This window comes from Diplotaxodon limnothrissa, linkage group LG15 (assembly GCF_057381915.1).
Source record: "Diplotaxodon limnothrissa isolate DT_005_m linkage group LG15, D_limnothrissa_male_GT1.1, whole genome shotgun sequence".
In the NCBI taxonomy this organism is placed as follows: domain Eukaryota; kingdom Metazoa; phylum Chordata; class Actinopteri; order Cichliformes; family Cichlidae; genus Diplotaxodon; species Diplotaxodon limnothrissa.
Window position 1 is genome coordinate 26,837,428 of NC_140610.1, and position 23,154 is coordinate 26,860,581.

At 43.4% G+C, this 23,154-nt stretch overlaps 2 protein-coding genes across 8 annotated transcripts; both read left to right on the forward strand.

The window, feature by feature from the left end:
* The first annotated feature begins 4,503 nt into the window (after window positions 1–4,503).
* Window positions 4,504–9,900, forward strand: LOC146617649 (NLR family CARD domain-containing protein 3-like). 7 transcript variants are annotated; one of them, XM_085372658.1, is made up of 9 exons: window positions 4,513–4,536; window positions 5,474–5,699; window positions 5,904–7,701; window positions 7,798–7,971; window positions 8,062–8,235; window positions 8,388–8,561; window positions 8,675–8,848; window positions 9,220–9,266; window positions 9,374–9,900. In XM_085372658.1, the coding sequence occupies exons 1-9, from the start codon at window positions 4,534–4,536 to the stop codon at window positions 9,898–9,900; spliced, it is 3,297 nt and encodes a 1,098-aa protein (XP_085228784.1). In that variant the 5' UTR covers window positions 4,513–4,533. The 7 variants fall into 7 exon arrangements, with proteins under 7 accessions (XP_085228790.1, XP_085228784.1, XP_085228785.1 ...); XM_085372659.1 differs by lacking the exon at window positions 8,062–8,235 and having other exon boundaries at window positions 8,388–8,594; XM_085372661.1 differs by lacking the exon at window positions 8,062–8,235.
* Window positions 9,901–12,658: 2,758 nt separating this feature from the next.
* Window positions 12,659–21,567, forward strand: LOC146617650 (transcription factor E2F6-like). Its single transcript, XM_085372680.1, has 9 exons — window positions 12,659–12,775; window positions 16,172–16,456; window positions 17,677–17,708; window positions 17,820–17,848; window positions 17,979–18,165; window positions 18,476–18,631; window positions 19,031–19,145; window positions 19,216–19,375; window positions 21,202–21,567. Exons 1-9 carry the CDS (start codon window positions 12,659–12,661, stop codon window positions 21,228–21,230), a joined length of 1,110 nt encoding a protein of 369 aa, XP_085228806.1. The 3' UTR covers window positions 21,231–21,567.
* Window positions 21,568–23,154: the final 1,587 nt, after the last annotated feature.

The window sequence follows — 23,154 nt, forward strand, 5'->3', positions numbered from 1 at the left end:
AGAATACTTTATTGATCCCTAGGGGAAATTATTTTTTATTACAGTGCTCCATTATAAACAAACATTAACAAAGACAGACAATACTCTAACTAAGAATAGCACAATATATACAGGTATATATATACATAAAAGTCACTTATTAATAAATAGCTGAAAAAGAACATGTGCAAGAAGGGTGTAGCTGTTAAGATAAGATAAGATAAGATAAGATAGAACTTTATTAATCCCTCGGGTGGGTTCCTCTGGGAAATTCGATAATGCCTGTTGCAGTAAACAGTGTGTTAAGTGGATGTGTTGTACAGGGAGATGGCCAAAGGCAGCAATGATTTCCTGTGTCATTCAGTGGTGCTTTTCGGTAATCTCAGTCTCTCACTGAACGTGCTCCTGTGACTGACCAGCATGTCATGGAGTGGGTAGGAGGTGTTATCCAACATTGTCTTTATCTCCGACACCACCTTGAGGGAGTCCAGCTCCATCCCCACATCATTACTGGCCTTACGAATCAGTTTATCGAGTCTGTTGGCATCTGCGACCCTCAGCCTGCTCCCCCAGCATGCAACAGCATAGAGGATCGCACTGGCCACAACAGACTCGTAGAAAATCCTGAGCATTTTCTGGCAGATGTTGAAGGACCTCAGTCACCTCAAGAAATAGAGACGATTCTGGCCCTTTCTGTAAAGTGCTGTGGTGTTTGTAGCCCAGTCCAGTTTATTGTCGATATGTACTTCAAGGTATTTATAGTCCTCCACAATGTCAACTCTGACCCCCTGGATTGAAACAGGGGTCAAGTATTTCCTGGTCTTCCTAAAGTCCACGATCAATTCCTTGGTCTTTGCCACGTTGAGCTGCAGATGATTCTGCTCACACCACGTGACAAAGGAGTCGACCACAGCCCGGTACTCTGTCTCATCATCCCTGCTGATGCATCCAACCACCGCAGAGTCATCAGAAAACTTCTGAAGATGGCAGGTCTCTGTGCAGTGGCTGAAGTCTGTGGTGTAGAGGGTGCAGAGGAAGGGGTGCCCCTATGTTGCTGATTACCTTGTCAGACGCACACTGTGGGAGACGTACATATTGTGGTCTTCCTGTCAGGTAATCAACAATCCAGGACACTAGAGAAGCATCCACCTGCATAAACTTCAATAAAGCAGGAATGTAGTGGACATCTCTGAGGTGATGTAGAACAAACTACAGAAGTGATCATTTGTAAAGTTAATAACAATCAGTGTGGGGTCAGTGGGGTGGATCAGAGAGCGTGGAGTGGTGGAGGTGTGCTCCAGAGAGAAAAGGAATGTCAGTAGATATGGAACTCTCTGTGCCAGGAACTCTCTGCAGGAGGGGGAGATACAAGGGTACCTAGACCCGGTTCGTAGAGTACGCTTGGGGAGTGTGATCGTGTGTACAGCGTCTCTTTATGTCTGTCTCCACGTTGGTTGAGTGTGGAGTAAGTGCATATGAGAGCATGAGGGTGGGAATGGATGTTTGTGTCTGTGTGTGGCTGTATGTCTGTGTCTATATGTCAGGTTGGGTATCAGACGCCACCTCTCTGGGGACATCTCAGGCCCTCCAAGGTTTGGAGGCCTATCTCCACCCACCACCACTTCCCCTGCCAGTGGCGGACTCCCTCAGGTGTCGGTGCGTTGGTGGTTCTTTGTGTCTGGGGGTGGGCGTCCGGGTACACACCAGCTCACTCCTTGGCGGCCGCTTATCGGGGCCTGGAGCCTGGGGCTCGCTCGGGCCACTTCAGAGGTGGGGTGCCCCCGGCCTCTCGGCCTGGGGCTCGGTCACTCAGGCACAGCTGGCTGCCGGCGGAGCTCACGGGCGCGTCACTGCAACTCCCCCTGGCTTCTGCTCCGCGGCTGCTGAGTGAGCCCTCATCTGGGACTCTCCTCAGCTCTTACTGGGACAGTGGCGCAGCTGCCCCTCTGTTGGTCTTCCTTGGTCTCTTGTGTTCTGGGGGCCTCTGGATGTCTGGAGTTTTGATCTCCTCCATACCTGCTTCATACCCTGGAGGACGGGGCTGTGGCTCCCCACACTCCCTAGCAGATCATTACATGGAGAAACCTTTGGAATGCAAGCATGCTGATCCACACAGGTATGCACACAGGTGTACACACGGGTATTCACAGACGCGGACTACAGCTTTCTTGGCTGCTGCCTCAAAGCACATTGTGCGCTGTCTATCTTGCGTGCTGCACAATATCGTTTATTATTTAGTATCTACTGATATCTACTGCTAGCTAGTTTATTGTGATGGTGCTGTTTTTTTATTATGTTGCTCTTTGCTGTTTGCTTTCTCTTCTGTTTTTTTTCTCCATACAGGTGACCCAGGTGTTTTGTTTTTTTGTTTGTTTGTTTTTTTCTCTTTCTTCCCCCCCTTCTCACCGTCTCTTCTCCCCTTTGGTTTTCTTTCTCTCCCTCTCTTTCTTTCATTCTTTCTTTTCATTCTTTCTCCCTGTCCTATCCCCCAGTCATGTCTTTATTTTATTTTCAGTTTGTAGCAACTGAAAATAAAATAAATTCATAATTATAATAAAGGTCAATCAAATGGACCAATATGGCAAGGCCATGATGATCCACTTGGTAAAATAAATCCGCTTGGCATCTTTCTTGGCCTTAAGACAACAATTCTGATGGCTAAAGATCCAAACGGGACACACAAAAAAAAAAAAAATAGATATGGAGACCGAAACTATTATAAAGAAGGGACAAGTCCGAGTTCAGATTTTCAGAAAGATTAGAGATGAGTAAAGACAGTTTGGACATGTGCAGAGCAGAGACAGAGGATGTGAATATGTAGCTGCCAGGCAAGAGGAGAAGAGGAGCTCATCATCACTTAAAAACATAACACGTCTTCCACCTGTGCTCTTAAAGCACTTTAACTCGGTGGTTTATAGCATCAGTTAACAAGCGGAAGCTGGAATGTAGCTCTATGTCATCAACTTCTTCTCTCACAGCCTGTTAAATTTCAAGTTCTTTTACTGATTAGTAGTGATTTGCATGTTGTGCACAGCCAATGCAGCACAATAGCCCCAAGCTTTAGGTGATGAGATGGGAACAAAGTAAATGTGGGGCAGAGATTACAATGGTGAAGTTAACAATGTTACTAATTCTCCTTATTTAAAAAATAACTCAATAATCCTAAAGTTTGATACAGTTTGTTTTGTGCTGAGTCTTCTTGTTCTTCTGTATTCACTTGTGTGTGTGTGTCTGTGTGTCTGTGTGTGTGTGTTGTGTTTAAGCAAAAAGACACAGAGCAGCTTGGACTCTGCTGTAACAGAAACTGGACCTGAATCAAGTTGCGAGTCCGCGAAGAGCGAACAGACGAAAGACAGACGCAGCAAATTTCAGAGCTGGCAGTTGTCTAAAAACTAGTAAGCTTCACTGTGTGTGTGTGTGTGTGTGTGTGTGTGTGTGTGTGTGTGTGTGTGTGTGTGTGTGTGTGTGTGTGTGTGTGTGTGTGTGTGTGTACGTGCGTGCATTTGCATATGTGTGTTTGATATAGTTTCTTGCGCCCACTGGTTTTGTTTCGTTATGATGTTGCAAAAAAAAATAATTTGTATTCACACATTTTGAGAGCAATGGCCTCATAAGGAGAGTTCATGATGGTCAGATAATCCTGAAAAAGGTAATATCTGTCTGGAAACCCTCTTCTTGGCTACACCAAGAAATTTTGTCCATAAAACCAGAAGTTTTTTACACACTGAAAAAAGCAGCTCCAAGAACACTAAGTACAATTATCTGTGTGACTGCAGATTACAAGAAAGAGCTGGAACAAATATAGTGACATGCAATAGCGTCATATAAAAGTATAGAGAGTAAAGGAGAAGATTGAGTGCTCAGTGCATCATTGGAGATCCTTCCTAAGGACTCCTTCAGTATGCCTCCTTGTACTGAAATCATTTGACCCATGTGGTACCAGTTTTTTTTGGTTTGATTGCATGTTTTTACTTTTTGCCTCCACACCAAGTTTTCACCTTACATGCCCTACTTTTTTTTTCAGTAGATGTTTTATGCTGAATTTTTCAGTGGAGTGTGTTAAATCTGTGTACTTCTAACAGTGTCCTTCAGGAAAGTCCAGACGCACAGCTTGCACCCAGCTGTGGGTCTATAGAATGGAAGATATTTTTACAAGATGGACCCCAGTCTGTTGATAACAGGTAAGAATATAAGAATTTCATTTTGCGTCCTCCTTGAATACATCATATCCAACATTTAGATAAGTAAGTCCCCAAAAGTTGATTTTGATTATCTGGATGTAGCGTTTTCAGTGGGATTGGGGAAACCTGCAGTCAGCTGAGACTGAAGAAGTCACTTGGATGAGTGATGAAACATTTCTCCCACTGAAAACACAACATCCAGATGAACAGAATCAAGCTTTTGGGATCACATACAAGTATTTACTTTGTTTCCATCAGAATTTATTATAGAAAGGAACCCCTTAAACAAACTGTACTTATACTAAAGTTAAATGTGTTCTGCAGTGTTGACCAGCAGGTCCTGCACCATCAAACACATCTGGACTACGTATTTATGGTGAGTGGAAGTCTAGATTGTTTTCTAGAAGTAAAGTAATTAAACTTTATTTTATTATGTTCCAAAACCCCAGTTCCAAACCGTGACTTCCCTCCATGACAATAGACGCACTCCGCTCCCAACTCGTGGTGGCACACAAAAAAACACAGCTCAGCAGAATAATCCACTATAGCGAGGTCTTTAACACACATTAGTCAACGGCTGTACTTAAAGTGTTTGACGCCGGCAGGAGCTCAGCCACCCTCTTAAAGCCAGTGCTCCTGACAACGGTAATCAGCTGGCCACGGATATCGAACGGCAGGTGTGGCTGCCTCCAGCTCAGGAATAATTCCTCCAGCAAACCAAAACGTGTGTATGTTATTTACGCGGATGTAAATAACACACACACAAACACACACAGAGAGACTGAGTAACAGGAGAGAGATAGCAGAACACAATAAACACATGAGCCTTGGACCCCTAGAACAAAGCCGTGACAACTGGGTACATTGTTTAGTTATGCCTGTATATAAATATAAATAATTTATTTGATTTTATTTTTATTATAACTTCAGCAGTTCAGTGTGGTGGTAGCACTGTTCCACCATCTGGCCAGCGGCTTTCTGTGTAAAGTTTTCCCTGTGTTTGTCTCTAGGTGCTCTGGCTTTCTCCCACAGTTCAAAGACATGCAGTTGTTGGGGTTAGGTTAATTTGATTCTAAATTGCCAATAGGTGTGAATGTTATCTGTCTCTCTGAGTTAGCCCTGGATCAAGGCGCACACTGCCTCTCACCTCATGGAATCAGCTCCAGCTCCTCTGTGACTCAGATAAGCGGAAGAGGGAGGATGAATGGAAGCAATGAATAAATTCTGGCACATTAACTGTAGTGTATTATTACAAAGGCGTACATTTCTCGTCAGTCTCAACTGAAGTTAAACAACCTTTTTCTGGGTTCCAGATGTTGGAGGAAAACATTTTCAGTTTTGTGAAGAATGAGCTGAAAAAGATCCAGAACATTCTGAGTCCAGGTTACCCCAAAAATGCAGAGAATCTGAAGGAAAATGAGGAGGTGTTGGAATCTGACGAGGAGGAGAGGAAGAGTACCAGCGAGTCATTTCTGAGAATTACAGTGGATTTCCTGAAGCGAATGAAGCAGCAAGAGTTGGCTGACCGTCTGCAGTGCAGTAAGAGAATTTTAACACAATGGAAAGCAGAAAAAGAAGCAACAGAAAAAGTTGACATTTCAAACTCTGTTTGTATAGATTCTACGCATCTCCATCACATCTATGAAGTTTTCTGGCAGAATAGATTTAATGGAGTGTGTTTAAAAAAAAAGAAGTTGACCTTTTATTAAGCTTTATTAACTTGTCATTGTTTTTATTTTGTAGGAATTCAGACTGCAAAGTGCCAGCGTCAAGTCAAGGCTAACCTAAAGAACAGGTTCCAGTGTGTTTTTGAGGGAATTGCTAAAGCAGGAAATGCAACTCTTCTGAATCAGATCTACACAGAGCTCTACATCACAGAGGGAGGGACTGCACAGGTTAATAATGAACATGAGGTCAGACAGATCGAAACAGCATCCAGGAAATCAGACAGACCAGAAACAACAATCAGACAAGAAGACATCTTTAAAATCTCACCTGTTAAAGATAAGCCAATCAGAACAGTGCTGACAAGTGGAGTGGCTGGAATTGGGAAAACAGTCCTAACACAGAAGTTCACTTTGGACTGGGCTGAAGACAAATCCAACCAGGACATCCAGTTCATGTTTCCATTCACTTTCAGAGAGCTGAATGTGCTGAAAGAGAAAAAGTTCAGCTTGGTGGAACTTGTTCATCACTTCTTTCCTGAATCCAAAGAAGAAGATAGCGGCAGCTTTGAAGACTTCCAGGTTTTGTTCATCTTTGATGGTCTGGATGAGTGTCGACTTCCTCTGGACTTCCACAAAACTGAGACCCTGACTGATGTTACAGAGTCCACCTCAGTGGATGTGCTGCTGATAAACCTCATCAGGAGGAACCTGCTTCCTTCTGCACGCATCTGGATAACCACAAGACCAGCAGCAGCCAGTCAGATCCCTCCTGACTGTGTTGACATGGTGACAGAGGTCAGAGGATTCACTGACCCACAGAAGGAGGAGTACTTTAGGAAGAGATTCAGAGATGAAGAAAAATCAAACAGGATCATCTCCCACATCAAGACATCACGAAGCCTGCATATCATGTGCCACATCCCAGTCTTCTGCTGGATCACTGCTACAGTTCTTGAGGATGTGCTAAAAACCAGAGAGGGAGGACAGCTACCCAAGACCCTGACTGAGATGTACATCCACTTCCTGGTGGTTCAGGCCAAAGTGAATAATGTGAAGTATGAAGAAGGAGCTGAAACAGATCCACACTGGAATAAAAAGAGTCGGAAGATGATCAAGTCTCTAGGGAAAATGGCTTTTGATCAGCTGCAGAAAGGAAACCTGATCTTCTATGAATCAGACCTGATAGAGTGTGGCATCAATATCACGGCAGCCTCAGTGTACTCAGGAGTGTTCACACAGATCTTTAAAGAGGAGAGAGGACTGTACCAGGACAAGGTGTTCTGCTTCATCCATCTGAGTGTTCAGGAGTTTCTGGCTGCTCTTCATGTCCATCTGACCTTCATCAACTCTGGAGTCAACCTGCTGAGAGAACAACAAACAACATCTCTGCTGTCTAAAGTAAGACCCAAATCTAAACTCAAACATCTCCATGAGAGTGCTGTGGACAAAGCCCTAAAGAGTCCAAAAGGTCACCTGGACTTGCTCCTGCGCTTCCTCCTGGGTCTTTCCCTGCAAACAAATCAGACTCTTTTACAGGGTCTACTGAGACAGACAGGAAGTAGCTCACAAACCAATCAGGAAACAGCCCAATACATCAAGAAGATCAGTGAGAATCTGTCTGCAGAGAAAAGCATCAATCTGTTCCACTGTCTCAATGAGCTGAATGATCATTCTCTAGTGGAGGAGATCCAAAAGTCCCTGAGTTCAGGACGTCTCCCCACAGAAAAATTGTCTCCTTCTCAGTGGTCAGCTCTGGTCTTCATCTTATTGTCTTCTGAAAAAGAACTTGAAGTGTTTGATCTGAAGAAATACTCTGCTTCAGATGAGGCTCTTGTAAATCTCCTGCCAGTCATCAAAGCTTCCAACAGAGCTCTGTAGGTGGATCTGTGAATAGGTCAAGGAAATTGGATATTTTTTATTTTGTATGACTTAAATAAATCACTTTGTCTTCATTGGCAATTGTTCCCCAGGCTCAACAGATGCAACCTTTCAGAGAGAAGCTGTGAAACTCTATCTTCAGTTTTTAGCTCTCAGCCTTCTGGTCTCAGAGAGTTGGACCTAAGTAACAACAACCTGAAGGATTCCGGATTGAAGCCGCTATCTGATGGACTGCAGAGTCTTCACTGCAAACTAGAAACACTCCGGTAAGGATACAATTAATTAATGTTTAGATTTTGACTTATTTTAAAGGTTTTTCTTTAATGTTGTGTGATTTAATCATGATTCAATCTCAGTCTGTCAGGTTGTCTGGTAACAGAAAAAGGTTGCGCTCCTTTGGCCTCAGCTCTTCGTTCCAACTCATCCCATTTGAGAAAGCTTGAGCTAAGCAACAACAATCTCAAAGATTTTGGAGTACAGCAGCTTTCGATGGCACTTGAGAGTCCTCACTGTAAAATTGAATCTCTGAGGTCAGAATATAGCCAACTAATGCTCGTGTGAAAATGTCCAAATGTTGAAATGGGTGGCCAACATCTGTTTTTTGTTGTTTTTGTTGGGTTGTTTTTTTGTTTGTTTTTTGTTTTATTCTTTGTTTTTAACTTCATGACCTCTATTTATCCAGTTTGTCAGGTTGTCAGGTCACAAATGAAGGCTGTGGTTGTTTAGCTTCAGCTATTAGCTCCAATCATTCTCATCTACGAAATCTGGACCTGAGCAACAACAATCTGCTGGATTTAGGAGTCAAGCTGCTTTCCGCTGGACTAAAAAGTCCACACTGTAAAATGGAAACTCTGAGGTCAGAATACAACTGTCTTAAATCAATCTTAATGTTCATCCAATGGTGCAGATGGTCAATAAGTGTAGGTTTTTCTTTACTTTCTGCTTGAATTTTGTTTTTACTAACTCTAGTCTATCAGGTTGTCTGGTAACAGACGAAGGGTTTGCTTCTCTGGCCTCAGCTCTTAGTTCTAACCCGTCTCACCTGAGAGAGCTGGATCTGAGTTACAATCATCCAGGACACTTAGGAGTGGAACAGCTATGGGCTGGAGTAAAGGATTCACACTGGAGACTTGATGTTCTCAGGTACAGGAATATGACAAGATCTTAAAATTTCTTTTCACAGATGAACCACAGAGGTTTCCGAAGAATGAATCTACATCACATAAGAAGTTTATACTTTTCACATTTTTTGTGTAATATATTTCTTCTGAATAGATTGGTTAATGGTCATAATTATGTGCAACATGCATCTATAATGCAGAGTATTCTTTTGTGAACTTTGTCAATAATCCAGTGAAATACACTGGATTATTATCATGATACGGTTATAAGCAACACAAGCAGGTTTCAAAAAAATGTAAAATGGAAACTGAGGTCAGGGTACAGATGTCTGTTAAATCACTCTTTATGTTCATGATGGTGCTGATGGTCATCCCAACTCTTCTTTCATCCAGGGTGGAGCATGGTGGAGCACACAGGTTGAAACCTGATGTTAGGAAGTGTAAGTTTGACTGCTGAAAAAAAGCCACCTGTCAGTTTGTCTTTAAACCCTATCTTTAAATGATATTTTTGTTAGTTATTATTATGTCTCCTCTCTTCTTCCATCAGATTTCTTTGAACTTGAACTGGACACAAACTCAGTAAACAGGAAGCTCAAACTTGCTAACAACAACAGGAAGGTGATAGTGGGAGCGGAACAGTCGTATCCTGATCATCCAGACAGATTTGATACCTGCTCTCAGCTGCTGTGTAGAAATGCTCTAACTGGTCGCTGTTACTGGGAGGTCGAGTGGAGTGGGGGGGTCTTTATAGCAGTAAGTTACAGAGGAATCAGTAGAAAAGCAGATAGGACCGACTGCAGGTTTGGCTGGAATGATCAGTCCTGGAGTCTGAGCTGCTCTGATGGTGGTTACTCTGTGTGGCACAATAACCGGGAAACATCCATCTCCTCCTCCCTCATCAAGAGCAGAGTAGGGGTGTATGTGGACTGTCCTGCTGGCACTCTGTCTTTCTATACAGTCTCCTCTGACACTCTGATTCACCTCCACACCTTCAGCACCACATTCACTGAAAGTTTGTACGCTGGGTTTAGACTTAGGTCATATGACTCCTCAGTGTCTCTGTGTTCTGTGTAAGAGTCTGTGGGAAATGACCGCAGCTTCAGATAATGTTGATGATGCATGATGGTTCACTTGGGTTTCCACTTGCGCTCTGTCATCTTCCGTATCGACGCTGGAAGACCAGCTCAACACTAACTGCATATCTTAGATAAGAGGAAATTACTAGAAGTAGTCTTACCATTACTAACATCTAGCAATCAAAAAGAAGATGGTCATTGTAAAAGTATTAATCTTCAGGAACTAATAGTCAAAACACAAATTTTAAAATAAAACAATAATAAAAGGCAGGCAATAGATAATAATAGATGACAACATACCATGACCTTACATACGACGTACCAAAAAAGCTGAATGAATCTTGAACTACAACAAATTCTTCACCTAAACAGACACATCAATGACATCAGTGATATGTCTGTTTAAGTGTCTGTTTGGTTTGGTGAGGGTTAAGCATCAGAGTTACCTTTGACTGAAAAAGTTTAAAAATCAAAAATCAATGATTCATCACTGACAGACATAATTATTCAATACTGCTAGCTCACATGAAATAATTCATGTGTGCACTACTACAGACTTCACAACTGACTCTAACGTGGCTCTGACATTGTAACATTAAAACAGTGTTAGGAGATCTATTTCTGTGAGACCAGGTTTTTTTGTGCATCAGCACAGATGCTTATTAGAGGTACCTGCTTCCGTTAGAGAAATGTGAGCCTTTTTTAAAGTCTGCCATTGTTTCTACACTACCCGTTGTTGTGAGAGCCTTCAGCTGCCACACAGTCCACACAGCATTGCAATAATGGCAACCATCACACAGAGGGAGGATGTATCCAATTTATCATGTTTATATTATTCACTCTCATTTTTTTTCTCTTTGCTGCAGAGATGTAACAGTGTGACATCTGTCGCTATCCAGCTTTTCTATTACTGAAGTCGAATTCATTCGTTAAAATCCAAATAAGCACTTAACACTTTGAATTGTGGGATTTGTTTTCTTTTCCAAAAGGTATATTAGTGTATCCTCTTGTAAAGGAAGCATCAAAGTGCAGATACCTTTGTGTTGGTCCACTCCCACTCTGTGAGTTGTCTTTACTTAGAGACCTGCAGCAATAAATGCACTTCTATGTGATTTATGACTGATTTTGAAAAGTGCTTTATTGTTTTTTTATGTTAATTTTACTGTTATAGACACTGTCCCTGTGTCCTCCAGTCTGTGAATCGTAAAATGTTTCAGGACGACAGAGGACACTTGTAGGAGGAGCTATAATCAAGGACACGTACACTTTGCATAATTGTTTTTAACCTTGAACACATAAAAGAAGCAGCCAAACCCCGGCCATGATGAGAGTGTCCCTTATTTTTTATACATTATTCTCTCTCCTCACCCCCAACTGGCTGCAGCAGATGGCCGCCCCTCTGCGAGCCTGTTTCTTCCAGGTAAAAACAAGCATTTCCTTCCCACTGCCGCCAAAGTGCTTGCTCGTAAATTGTTGGCATTTTATCTGCATTGTTGTAGGGTCTTTGCCTTACATTATCAAGCACCTTGGGGCAGCTGTTGCTGTGATTCGGTGCTATATAAATAAAAGTGAACTGAATTAAATTGAATTTTTATTTTTGTCATTTTACGTGATCTGCCCTTCATTCTTTCTCACTGTGAAATTTTAAAAATGCACAGCCTGTTGTTTTAATTTAAAGTAGTTCCATTAAAAAATATTGGACACTTTTATGCCTGTGAGACATTAATAAAGCATTAGTGGGATGGACTCTGGCTTTTCTTTTTCCCTACTCTGTACCTTGACTTCTCCCCCGTCTCCTGCCTGTGGCCCAGGAATCAACCATAGGTCTCCATGCTGAAGATGTCTCATTTTCTAAAATGGATCTGTCAGAGGGACAATAGCTGATGCTGACAGGTGTGTATAGATGTATTTTTAAAGTATAAACAAATAGAGCAATAAAATCAAACTCAATTATGAGCTGTCCCTCGGAGAAGGGCTCATCTCAGACTCATGTAAAACTAAAGAAACTAACCTTGAAGGCTTTCCTATGATTCCTGTCATGTGAAACTTTATTTTTTTAGGAGATAAAACTGTTCAGATTTAGGTCACATAACTTCCAGACTATTTTCACGGCCAGAAGCCGTCACTGTGGAATGCACTGAATATTGATCCAAAATCACAGGAAGATTCGGCTGATCCAGAGTTTCAGTCTCACTGTCACAGAAAACACGGAGGATCATCCAAATCTTAGCACTTGGTTCCTCCTATGCCGGGCGGCGCATCGGGCAGCTAGTGATCTCCATAACTCTGCCATTGCCGGTCCCAAGCCCGGATGATAAAGGAGGAGGGTTGGGCGTGGGGCTAGCAACCCCACCCTGTAAAAACTCCAAACATCCAAATCTAACCTCAGTATTTAGGCTTCTGAAGTTCAGGCTCATTAACTTTAAGAAGGAAACATACTTTGTTCTTGCGATCTGGACCTACTTGTCCCACTGATCCAGCACTGAAGCCATGTACACTGTGCTCGGAGACCTCTGGGGAGTTTGTCTCCGTCGGTCTTAAACTCTAAATCTCTGCTTTATAATCTGCGCAGGAAGAGGGGGCGTGTCTCTTTACTTTACCTTCTTCCGCATTTATACATCCGGGTCATGCACGTGTTTTTCCGGTGACACGAGACATAAACAAACGGCACGCGGCGGGTGTACGTGGGTTAAGTCCGGATTGTGAGTCTTACCGGTAACAAACAGATCCCGGATGCAGTTGGAGAGGCGGTTAGCATGGTGAAGTGTGTGGTTTCTGGGTGTCCGAACCGCGTAGCTCACTACACCCGGGGGGCCTTCCAGCCACCCCCCAAGAGGTTCTTCAGCTTCCCCAAAGACCCGACTCGGGTCCAGGTACGAGCTCCGCTGTGTGTCCGCTGGCTTTGTATGAAGGAGGTTTACTTTGAAAAAAGTATTTTATTATCCTGAAAAAATTTCCAAAACATTCAAAGACTTTTCCAAGCCTTTCCTTCTAAACCATGAAAATGTTTTAATGGATTGCATTTATATAGCGCTTTTCGAGAACCTCAAAGCGCTGTACAATTCCACTATTCATTCACTCTCACATTCACACACTGGTGGACGCAAGCTACAGCTGTGGCCACAGCTGCCCTGGGGCAGACTGACTGACTGAGTTTTCAAACTCAGTTTGCAAACATTCCCAGGCTCACGTTATTACGTCTTTGTTTTTAGTTTTAAAGTAAAGAAATGGTTTGGAAACTTTTTTTAAAAACACATGAAAACCAAACTGAGTGACGTCAGCAAGTAAAAGTAAGTAAGTGAGTAAAATTTTATTTATATAGCACCTTTCAAGATAAAAATCACAAAGTGCTTCACATAAGCTAAAACATAAAAAAATCAACCAAAAAGCAACCGTTGCTGTTTGCTCTCATGAAACACTGATTAAAAATTCAAATTCAAATTTTATTTGTCACGTACACAATCATACACAGTACGATATGTAGTGAAATGCTTGGACAACTGCTCGTGACCTAAAGAAAACAAAAAAGGAAAAGGCAAAATCATAAGATAGGAAATTAATATGAAGAATTAAAAAGGGTAAATTTAACTAGGAAGGAATAAAATATAAATTAAGGTTAAAAATGAAATAACTGTACAACACAAATTAGAATGAAGGGTAAATTTAACTGGGAAAGAATAAGATAAAATATATAAATTAAAGTTGAAAATAAAATAACTGTACAACAAAATACACAATATAGAACTATATAAGAATGTATGAAGAAATATAAATAAATATATACACAATAACAGCAGCTGTACAAGTATTAACTGGAAATGAAGAATATAATGTCCAGTGTTGTGCAATCCACATTATGTCTTGTACAGTGCAGATATGCTTAAAGTGATTTAAGTGATGAAGTGAAAACAATGTCCAGAATGTCCAGTGTGTGTGTAAGAACTGTATGTGTGGGTCAGTACTGTGTGGTGGTGTGATTGAGAAACCGTATCGCCTGCGGGAAGAAGCTCCTCCTCAGTCTCTCTGTGTTGGTCTTCAGGGAGCGGAATCGCTTTCCTGACCTCAACAGAGAGAACAGTCTGTTGTTGGGATGGCTGAGGTCCTTCACGATCTTCCTGGCCTTGGTCCAGCACCGCCTGCTGTAGATTGAGTGCAAGTCAGGGAGCTCGGAGCGGATGGTGCGCTCAGCTGATCGCACAACCCTCTGTAGAGCTCGTCTGTCCTGCATGGTGCTGTTCCCGAACCAGGTTAAGATGTTTCCCGTCAGGATGCTCTCTATGGTGCAGGAGTAAAAGTTCCTGAGCACCTTGGAGGGCAGTTGGAAGTCTCTCAAGCGTCTGAGGTGGTAGAGACGCTGACGGGCCTTTTTCACCACGGTGTTGATGTGACAGGACCATGACAGGTCCTGCGTGATGTGAACTCCGAGGTATTTGAAGCTGTCCACTCTCTCCACTGGGCACTCGTTGATGACGGGGGTCTGGTAGTTCCTCTCCTGCTTAGTGCTGAAGTCCACTATCAGCTCCTTTGTCTTACTGACGTTTAGAAGGAGGTTGTTCCTCTGGCACCAGTTCTCCAGATTCCTAATCTCCTTCAGGTAGGCCGTCTCGTTGTTATCAGAGATCAGGCCCACCACGACGGTGTCGTCAGCAAACTTGATGATGGTGGTGGAGCTGGTAGTGGCCACACAGTCATATGTGTACAAAGAGTACAGCAGGGGGCTCAGGACACACCCCTGGGGGGCTCCAGTGCTGAGAGTGGTGGAGGCTGAGACATGTCCGCCATCCTTACTGCCTGTGGTCTGCCAGTTAGGAAGTTGGAGATCCACTGACACATAGATGAGCTGAGTCCCAGATGCTCCAGCTTGGTGGTGAGTGTGGAGGGAATTATGGTGTTAAATGCAGAGCTGTAGTCTATGAAGAGCATTTTAACATAATTCCCCCTTCTAGTGTCCAAGTGAGTGAGTGAGTGATGTGTGGAGGAGATGAGAGATGGCATCGTCTGTGGAACGATTTGGACGGTAAGCGAACTGTAGTGGGTCCAGTGTGTCTGGTAGTGAAGAAATGATGAAGTCTCTGACCAGGCGTTCAAAGCACTTCATCACTACTGAGGTGAGGGCTACAGGGCGATAGTCATTGAGAGAAGCAGGGTGGGGTTTCTTCGGGACAGGAACAATGATGGACTCTTTGAAGCATGTGGGGATCACTGACTGAGATAAAGAGATGTTGAATATCTCAGTGAACACAGGAGCTAGCTGGTATGCGCAGTCTCTTAGGATACGACCTAGGATGCCGTCTGGTCCTGCTGCTTTCCTGGTGTTCACTCTTTTGAAGGCTCTCCTTACTTCATGCTCGGAGATGACGAGCACGTTTCCGGTGCTGGCAGTATCTTCCTGTCTGCAGCCGTTAGCGCTGCTAGCACTAGCATTGTTGGAGTCCTTAGCTGCAGCCTCGAAGCGAGCATAGAAAGTGTTCAGCTCATCTGCCAGAGTCACGGCCGCGTTCGTCATACCGGTTGTTGGTGCTTTATAGTCCGTTATTGTCCTTAGTCCCTGCCACAGGTTCCTAGAGTCACTCTGTTGCAGTTGTGACTCTAGTTTCCTCCCGTAGCGCTGCTTCGCCTCTTTCACCGCCCTCCGCACGTTATATGACGCGGCTTTGTACGGGTCCATGTCCCCCGTCGTGAGTCCCGTGTTGTAGGCAGCGGTGCGGGATCTCAGAGCGTCGCGGATGGTTTTATCCACCCACGGCTTCTGGTTGGGAAACGTTGTGACAGTCTTTGTCTCCACGGTATCATCCGCTAGTTTCCCGATGAATCCCACAACCGCTTCCGTAAACACGTTGACATCATTATCGGAGCTGTTTCTGAACATGCCCCAGTCTGCGTCATCGAGTGCGTCCTGTAAAGCGGCCACCGATCGATCCGTCCAGCGCGCGACCTTCCTCTGAACCGGAACTTCCTGTTTCAGCCTTTGTTTGTATTTTGGCACGAGGAAGATGGCGGCGTGATCAAATTTGCCAAATTTGCCAAATTAGTTCATGGACCAAACCATGAACTAATAATGCTGGTTTTTAATTTCATTAGAGATGAGTTATTGTGATTCTGAGGGCGTGCGGCAGCAGGCAGATGGAATAAAAGATGAAATAGGCGTTAGAACTTTGGTGTAGGTCATGAAATCACTGTGTTGAGGTGTGGTGCAGTTTCCCCTGCAGTGCCTCATGTGGGGTGATCAGGTCCAACTGACCTGCAGTAACTCTGGCGGCTATGCTCAGGTTTGGCTGGCCGCCCTGAGGGAGACGCACAGGCAGGACACTGGAGAGGACCTTTTAATCTGTGAAGACCACTTCCTGCCGGAGGATATCTGCAGAAAGGGAGTCACCAGTGATGCCATTCCGCTCATGCCCCCTTGCCTGGATGGGCAGCTGGGTCTGCTCAGTGCCTGGGAGGTCGATTCCTCTGAGGAAGACGAGCAGTGGCACGCCGGAGGCTGCAGTAACGACAGAGAGGAAGATGAATTTAGAGAGGAACGTCCAACTGCACCGAATCCACAGCAACAGGTGGGAGTCTGTTCTGATTTGGTTAGTTGTGATTTTTCAGAAACTGCTGAGGTTGAACTGAAGGTCTCTGTGGATAGCTGCGTGCTTTGGACAAACTGCACACACGCAGCACATGTGCAGAAAAATGACAGCAGCTTCACTGTTAGTTGGACATGAAGAGGAATGAGCAGCGTGTTGACGTGTGCTGAAACATTTCTCTGATAATAATTAGCTAATATTTTAAGAAAATGAATCATCTTTAAAGCTGTGAAATAAAAAGTATGTCGGAAACTCTCTAATGAGATTTACTGCTGTTCTTTCATAAATCTGGTTCAACTCAATCACCAAATTAGAAAGGTCAATTAACTAAAAGAAAAACTAAAGTAAATACAGCAAAAACAGAAGTGGCCCTAAAATTGAGCCCTGTGGGACGCCTAATGACAGAGAAGCAGAAGACAATTCAGAACCGAGAAGGATGGTGGAGAAAGTTCTGTTTGCTAAGTGTGACCTAAACGAATTAAGTGCAGTGCCACCAATGCCCACTAGATCATTTAATCAAGATAGTAGACTATTGTAGTCTACTGTGTCAAAGGCAGCTGTTAGGTGAAGCAAGACCAGAACAATGTGGTTACCAGAATCACATGCCAGAAGCATGCAGTTAAAGAGCATTAGTGCACGGGCACCAAGCAGGCATCAACAGGATCCAGGGGTCGCTCAGACAGACACAAAATTCTTAGGAACAATCCGTGCGCTGTTCGGAAAACAGGAGAAAAATTCCTTGGTGAAACTTCAGCTTCACTGACCATTTCATTTACAGTGGCAGCGATGACACAGAGACTTGGTTTCATGAATGACATGGGTCACAAAAGCAGAGCGACACATGAGCAGCCCTGTCACACTGGTGCCATTATTCCAGCCAAATTCAAAGTCATCAACATGAGTCAAGCATTAAAAGCCGAGGCTCATTCATCAATCATCTGGTTTCCATTTTTTTCTTGCTCAGCCATCATCTTTTACACATAAATAAACTGCCCCTCAGTAGGCTTCCAGAGGATGGCTAATCAATGAAAAGTAGTACAGTAGTGCAGCTTTAAAGCGATAGGAGCTAAAAAAAAAAAAAAAAAAGCTGCTGCAGAGGATGAACATGTCAGTCATGCAAAGCTGCCCTAGTGAGAAACATTGGCCCTGATCTTGACTCTAATGTGATTCGATTGATTCATTTTATAGTTTCTGTTTTCCAGGGTCCGGGCTGGGATTGGGACGACAATATCAGGTAACTTACGTCTCTGTGTTTTGTGTTGTCTGTTAATTAAAAAGTTCTAACTGCCTCTCGCAGCTTGTTAGTTCAGCACAGTCTCAAATGCAGTCTTCTTTTCTTCTGCAGTGCTTCCCTCCAGCAGAGCATCAAGCGCGGTGAGTCTTAGTATTCTACTCATTTCTAATCCTGGACTCTACTGCAGTACCTTTGAATGATTGTTACTGAATCAGACACAGTTTTGGTGAAAGCTCGGCACTGTGAAGCAAACGGCTCCGTTGTGTTCAGGCAAACCTCTGGGCTCGTTGACTCGCGGTTTCCTGGAGCTGCTGCTGGCAGCTCCTGACGGCTCCCTGGACATCAGGCAGGTGGCAGCGAACCTGCAGACCTCCGTGCAGCAAGTGCACGCCATCGCCAGGGTCCTGGACGGCATCAGCCTCATCCACAGAGAGTCGGCCCACAAGATCAAGTGGATGTGAGTCCTGAACGAGAGCATGATGGATGTGTTAGGATCTGCCTCACTATCTTTTTCCATAAATTAAGTTTTTATGTGATTCTAATTTTCCTCCAGTCAAATTTGTGCAGGTTTGTTCTGCAGTGCAGTTTTTGTTTGAGTGCCTCTCACTGATAAACAGCAGGTTTGGAGGGAAGTTAATCATCTTCAGGTTAAATTGCAGGTTAAACGCAGCCTGCAAGGAGACTGTGAGAGCAGCTGAAGATGTTTTTTCCAGTTCGGGTTAGGAGTCGGTAGTTCCTCTTTTAGCATGAACCTTCTCTGTGTGCAGAGGTTGGAGCTCCATCTCCAGCTTCCTGTGGAGGAACCAGCAGAAGTTCCATAGAGAGATTCAGAAGCTGAAGCTGGTGGAGGAAGCGCTGGACGGCTTCATCAGAAGCTGTGCCCAGCAGCTTTTCAGCCTTACGGACAACGTGGAAAACTCTTCATATCCTTCCATGTGGGACTGAGGTCAGAGGTCACCCCTCTCAGAGGCCGTCAGCCTTTCGACAGGCCACCGTCCTCCAGCTCCTCATCCGAGCTCCAAACATGTGCCGAGTCCGGCCCAGGGTCTCCTGTTGAGCCCATTTTCCTGGATTATTATGGTATTTTAAGAAAGTAGTAGGATTAGCATTCTCGATTTCTTTCTTGTTAGCTGAAAGAGTCATCTCCAGAAATATGAAAATAATAATGCAGAGATCCTGGGTTCAGTGAAACTGCAGGAAAAATCTATAATAAGTCTGAGAATCAGTCACATTGCTCAGCATCAGGTATATAAAAGTGCCTTAAGTCTACAGATTTTTGCTCTTTTCTTTAAAGTGAGAAGTTTTCTTTAACCCTTTTTTACGCTTGCCTATGTGACGTTCGAGGACATCAGTCGACTTGGAGTGTACCGGGATCAGACGGCCATCATTGTCAAAGCTCCCGAGGACACTAAGCTGGACGTTCCTGCTCCCACAGAGGTGATGCAGAGTTCAGACGGCCACGTCTCTGCTGCCTCAGTCATTTATAAGTGTGTCTGTGTTTCTTTAGGAGAGCGTTCAACTCTGGCTGAAGGCAGTGAAAGGTCCCATCTTGGTGATGACCTGTGAGGTTGGCTCTGACAATGCTGTGACCTCTGACCCCATGCAGAGGATTACCTCATTTTTAACTCTGAACGAGAGCCGCATCAGGACGACGGAGCTGCACGAAAGTATGAAAAGAAACCCTTGCTTTTTCTTTTGGCTCCGATGTTGAAAAAGAATCTGTCAAAAAATTCCAAATCACCTCTAAAGGTTAATGACTAAACCCCAGCCACCTCTGGTTAAAGTTTCCATGCACATCTGTCCAGAACTTTTTTTTTGTCTGCCGTGCGAACAAACAGCAATCGGCCATTTGGCATTAGAGATGGACCGATCCGATATTACGTATCGGTATCGGTCCGATACTGACCTAAATTACTGGATCGGATATCGGAGAAAAATAAAAAATGTAATCCGATCCATTAAATATCACGAAAGCACCTCACAAAACTTGCAACACGCCGTAACTCACCTCAGAACGTTAGCACGTCGGAGCAGTATGCATCACGTGATAGAGCGGCTGTGGCATGCTGGACCTGTCGGTGGTCTGGATAGCATTTGGAGCTTCGCTAGCAACCCGGCATTTCATCTCCGACAAAGTTATCCCGAGAGAAGTAAAGCAAGTGTGTAAGTCCATCTCTGAATGTTTGTAAAGCATTCCTGCGTTAAGCTTAACAAGCGACTGCCTCTCCTGCTGCTACTTCAATCATGAAACTGCTTAACGATCAGCTGATCGGCTTTTCTGTCGCGAGTCCGTGTCTCTAGTTTGCTTTTGGCCCATTTTGCACCAGAAAGAGGAAACCAGCGGCTGAACAACAGCAGCACGTTTAAGCTTGATCAGCTATTGTTAGAATTTATTTAATATTACTTTCTACTCCAGGATCTTTTTCTACGTAGCTGACGCTGGTAACTGTGCAGGGGCGGATCTAGCAAAGTTTAGCCAGGGGGGCCGATAGGGCATTAACAGGGAAAAGGGGGCACAAAGACATACTTTTCTTTCTTATTCTCATTTAAAATGTCTAGCTTTTAATAAATAATTATCTGACACCCAAAGTTTTAATTTGATGTAAAATGAATAGAAGTCAATTACTGTATATAGTAACTATTAAGTCTAATATATATACCCTAGTAAGCTATAGTACTTTTTCCTTTGGGAAGGTACCATCTGTGCAGTCTGCAATTTTGTTGAAGAAAGATGTTGAATCTATTTAATATTTCTTGAAAAATAATTGATTTCTGTGCATTTTTTTTCACACTGCATCAAATTAAGGTTGATTACGTCGATTAAGCATCATGAGGTGGAGCGTGAGGGGTGGTTCCCTATTTTTTATTTATTTATTTTTGTTGTTGCTGGGAGTTGGAACCCTATTAGTTAGGTTGCTTAATATTTATGCTAAGTACTCTTTAAAATACCAGAATAGGGAGGATGGTGTAGGTTTAAGTTTATTAGATTGATCAGTATTGCTGAACTATGAAATTTTTTTTTTTTTGCATACAGGTATAACAGAATAGCTTTAGTGTAGTTGTTGTTTTAAACTTGAGTATGAACTTATACAAAATGCAGCAAGATATTTAAAAAACAGTTTTGTTGATTAAAAAACACTATATCGGATTCATATCGGTATCGGCAGATATCCAAATTTATGATATCGGTATCGGACATAAAAAAGTGGTATCGTGCCATCTTTATTTGGCATCAGTGCCAACCGCGAGCACGTGAGGTCGCTGTGAATCCTGCCTTCTTTTCCTGGTGTGTTTGTTATGGAGATACTAACATCTTCACTTCAGTGTCCCTCAAAATGAAGACGTCACACAGCTATCAGCCAGTTACTTTGAAGCTGCAGTGAAAATGACTCTGCAATCCTGTTGATTGGCTCATTTGGGACGGGGGGGTGTGTCACCTGGCAGCTTGTCTCTGGTCTCATTTCTGAAGTTATTCTGTGTTTGCTGTTTTCAGGGTCACTCACTGACCTGGAGAGCCCATGAACACCAGCTGACCTCCAGGGGTGCCGGCGTGTTGCTGCATGTGTCTGATAAATGCACACAGGGAGAACATGAGGAAGTACCTGCTGACGGTGGCTCACTTTAACTCATGCTTGATGCTGTGACGACATGACAGCAGCAAGCTCCTCCTACCAGAGGAAACAGTCTGAGCACAGAAAAGGGAAAAAAACAGTTTTCATCTGGACCAATGAAACGGCTTTAACCTGCTGAGCTCAGTCTGATGCACAGTGCCTGTATTTCACTGTTTGTCTTTCTGTCCTTTGCTTTGTGTTTTTAATGTATAAATGTTTACTTCTTCATCTCACAAATACCTCAAATATACTTGGACCAATAAAGTTTTACTTTAAAGTTGTGAATCACTTCCTGTTTTCATTCATGAGGAAAAAAAAAAGCTCCAACAAAAGTGTTGAGCAGCAGAAAGTCCCAATACTCTGTTCCTCCCTTTAAAATTTCCTGAAATGCACAGCTGAAAATCAGAAGTAATAATAAAGGAGTTTTTAGTGGCATCAACTAGAATCTAGAACATACCATAAGCATTTCCAATAAAAATAAATACTTAACAAATGGTCATAATATTAATGGTTCAAAAAGAAAAACTTCATAATAAAAATAAATGTGAATTTATGTTCTGTGCTTCGGCTTTTTTATTTTACCACACATTTTGTTTTTGTCTGGAGTCTCAGGTCAGCATGAGCCACTAGCTCCTGCTGCTTTCTGCTTGTAGTAATACACAGGTACAGCAGGCAGGGGGCAGTATACTACACCTAATGTGTATTCACTTCATCTCGTGTTTCGAGCTGATTACATTTAATAATGAACTGGTTCTGATCGCATTGATCGAGTTTATAAAAAAGTTCAATCAGCTGTAAATAAATAAATACGTCATCAGTAAGAAATCCATGTTCCTCTCTCTCAGCTTTGTTTTTGCAGCTTTAGAATGTTTTAAATGACTCTCACGTGTTGCATTCATATTTGTGATCGTGTGAGTTATGAAGCTCCGAGTGTCCCAAAGGCTCGTCAGACTTGTTGCAGTTTAATTTCTTCTGTCTTAAAGACAACATTCGGGGAACAGCCTTCACCCCGCTGTGTGGACGGTGAGAGGACACAGAGCTCACCGTGGAACTGACTTTAAGAAATCTACTTGAGTCTGAGAGGGGTGGCCTGGTTACAGCACATCATCTTCCTCCTCTTCGTGTGGCTGGTCGTGGTCCAGCTGCAGGACCCCGCCCTCCTGCTGTCAGGACGGAAACACAACATGTGAGCAGAGCGGAGGAAAAGTCCAGGATCGTTCCTCGGACATAATTCTTTTTATTCCAGGACTTTACTTTGGGTGAGTTTTTGTCTTTTCTCTACTGATGTTTGTGTGGGAGTGTTCTCCCACAGCAGTGAGTCTGTAGGAGTGAGTGTTTTGTGGTGTTTTTGAGCAGAAGCTGCAGGTTTTGTGTGCTGTTCTCTCGGACAGTCCTTAAAGAAGATGACTTGTGCTTGTGTAATGTGAGCAGAGTGCTAACAGTGCGCAGCAGGTCCTGGAGGTTGGTGTGTGTGTCTGCAGACTGAAACTGGTTACATAACGTGAGTAGACATGGCATGTCCTCCTCCAGCAGCAGCTGTAAGCAGATGTTTCCTCTTTGGACTGAAACACAGACATGTGACCATCAGCTCTGAGGTATACTGATGGCAGGAAAATGCATCATCAGAGCATTCTTCTCTGCTTGTGGTTTGGGATCTTTGAAATATTAAATGACTTATAATTAGTGATCATTATTCTCCAGTGAGCCTGTGGAGTAAAATGTGTTTGGGGCCTCTGCTAACCTCCTCTGTCCTCCACAGCATGCTCACTATTACTACAGTCTGTATATAAAAGATGGAGATCTGACTAAAGCAGCTGTGACACTGTATGTAGATT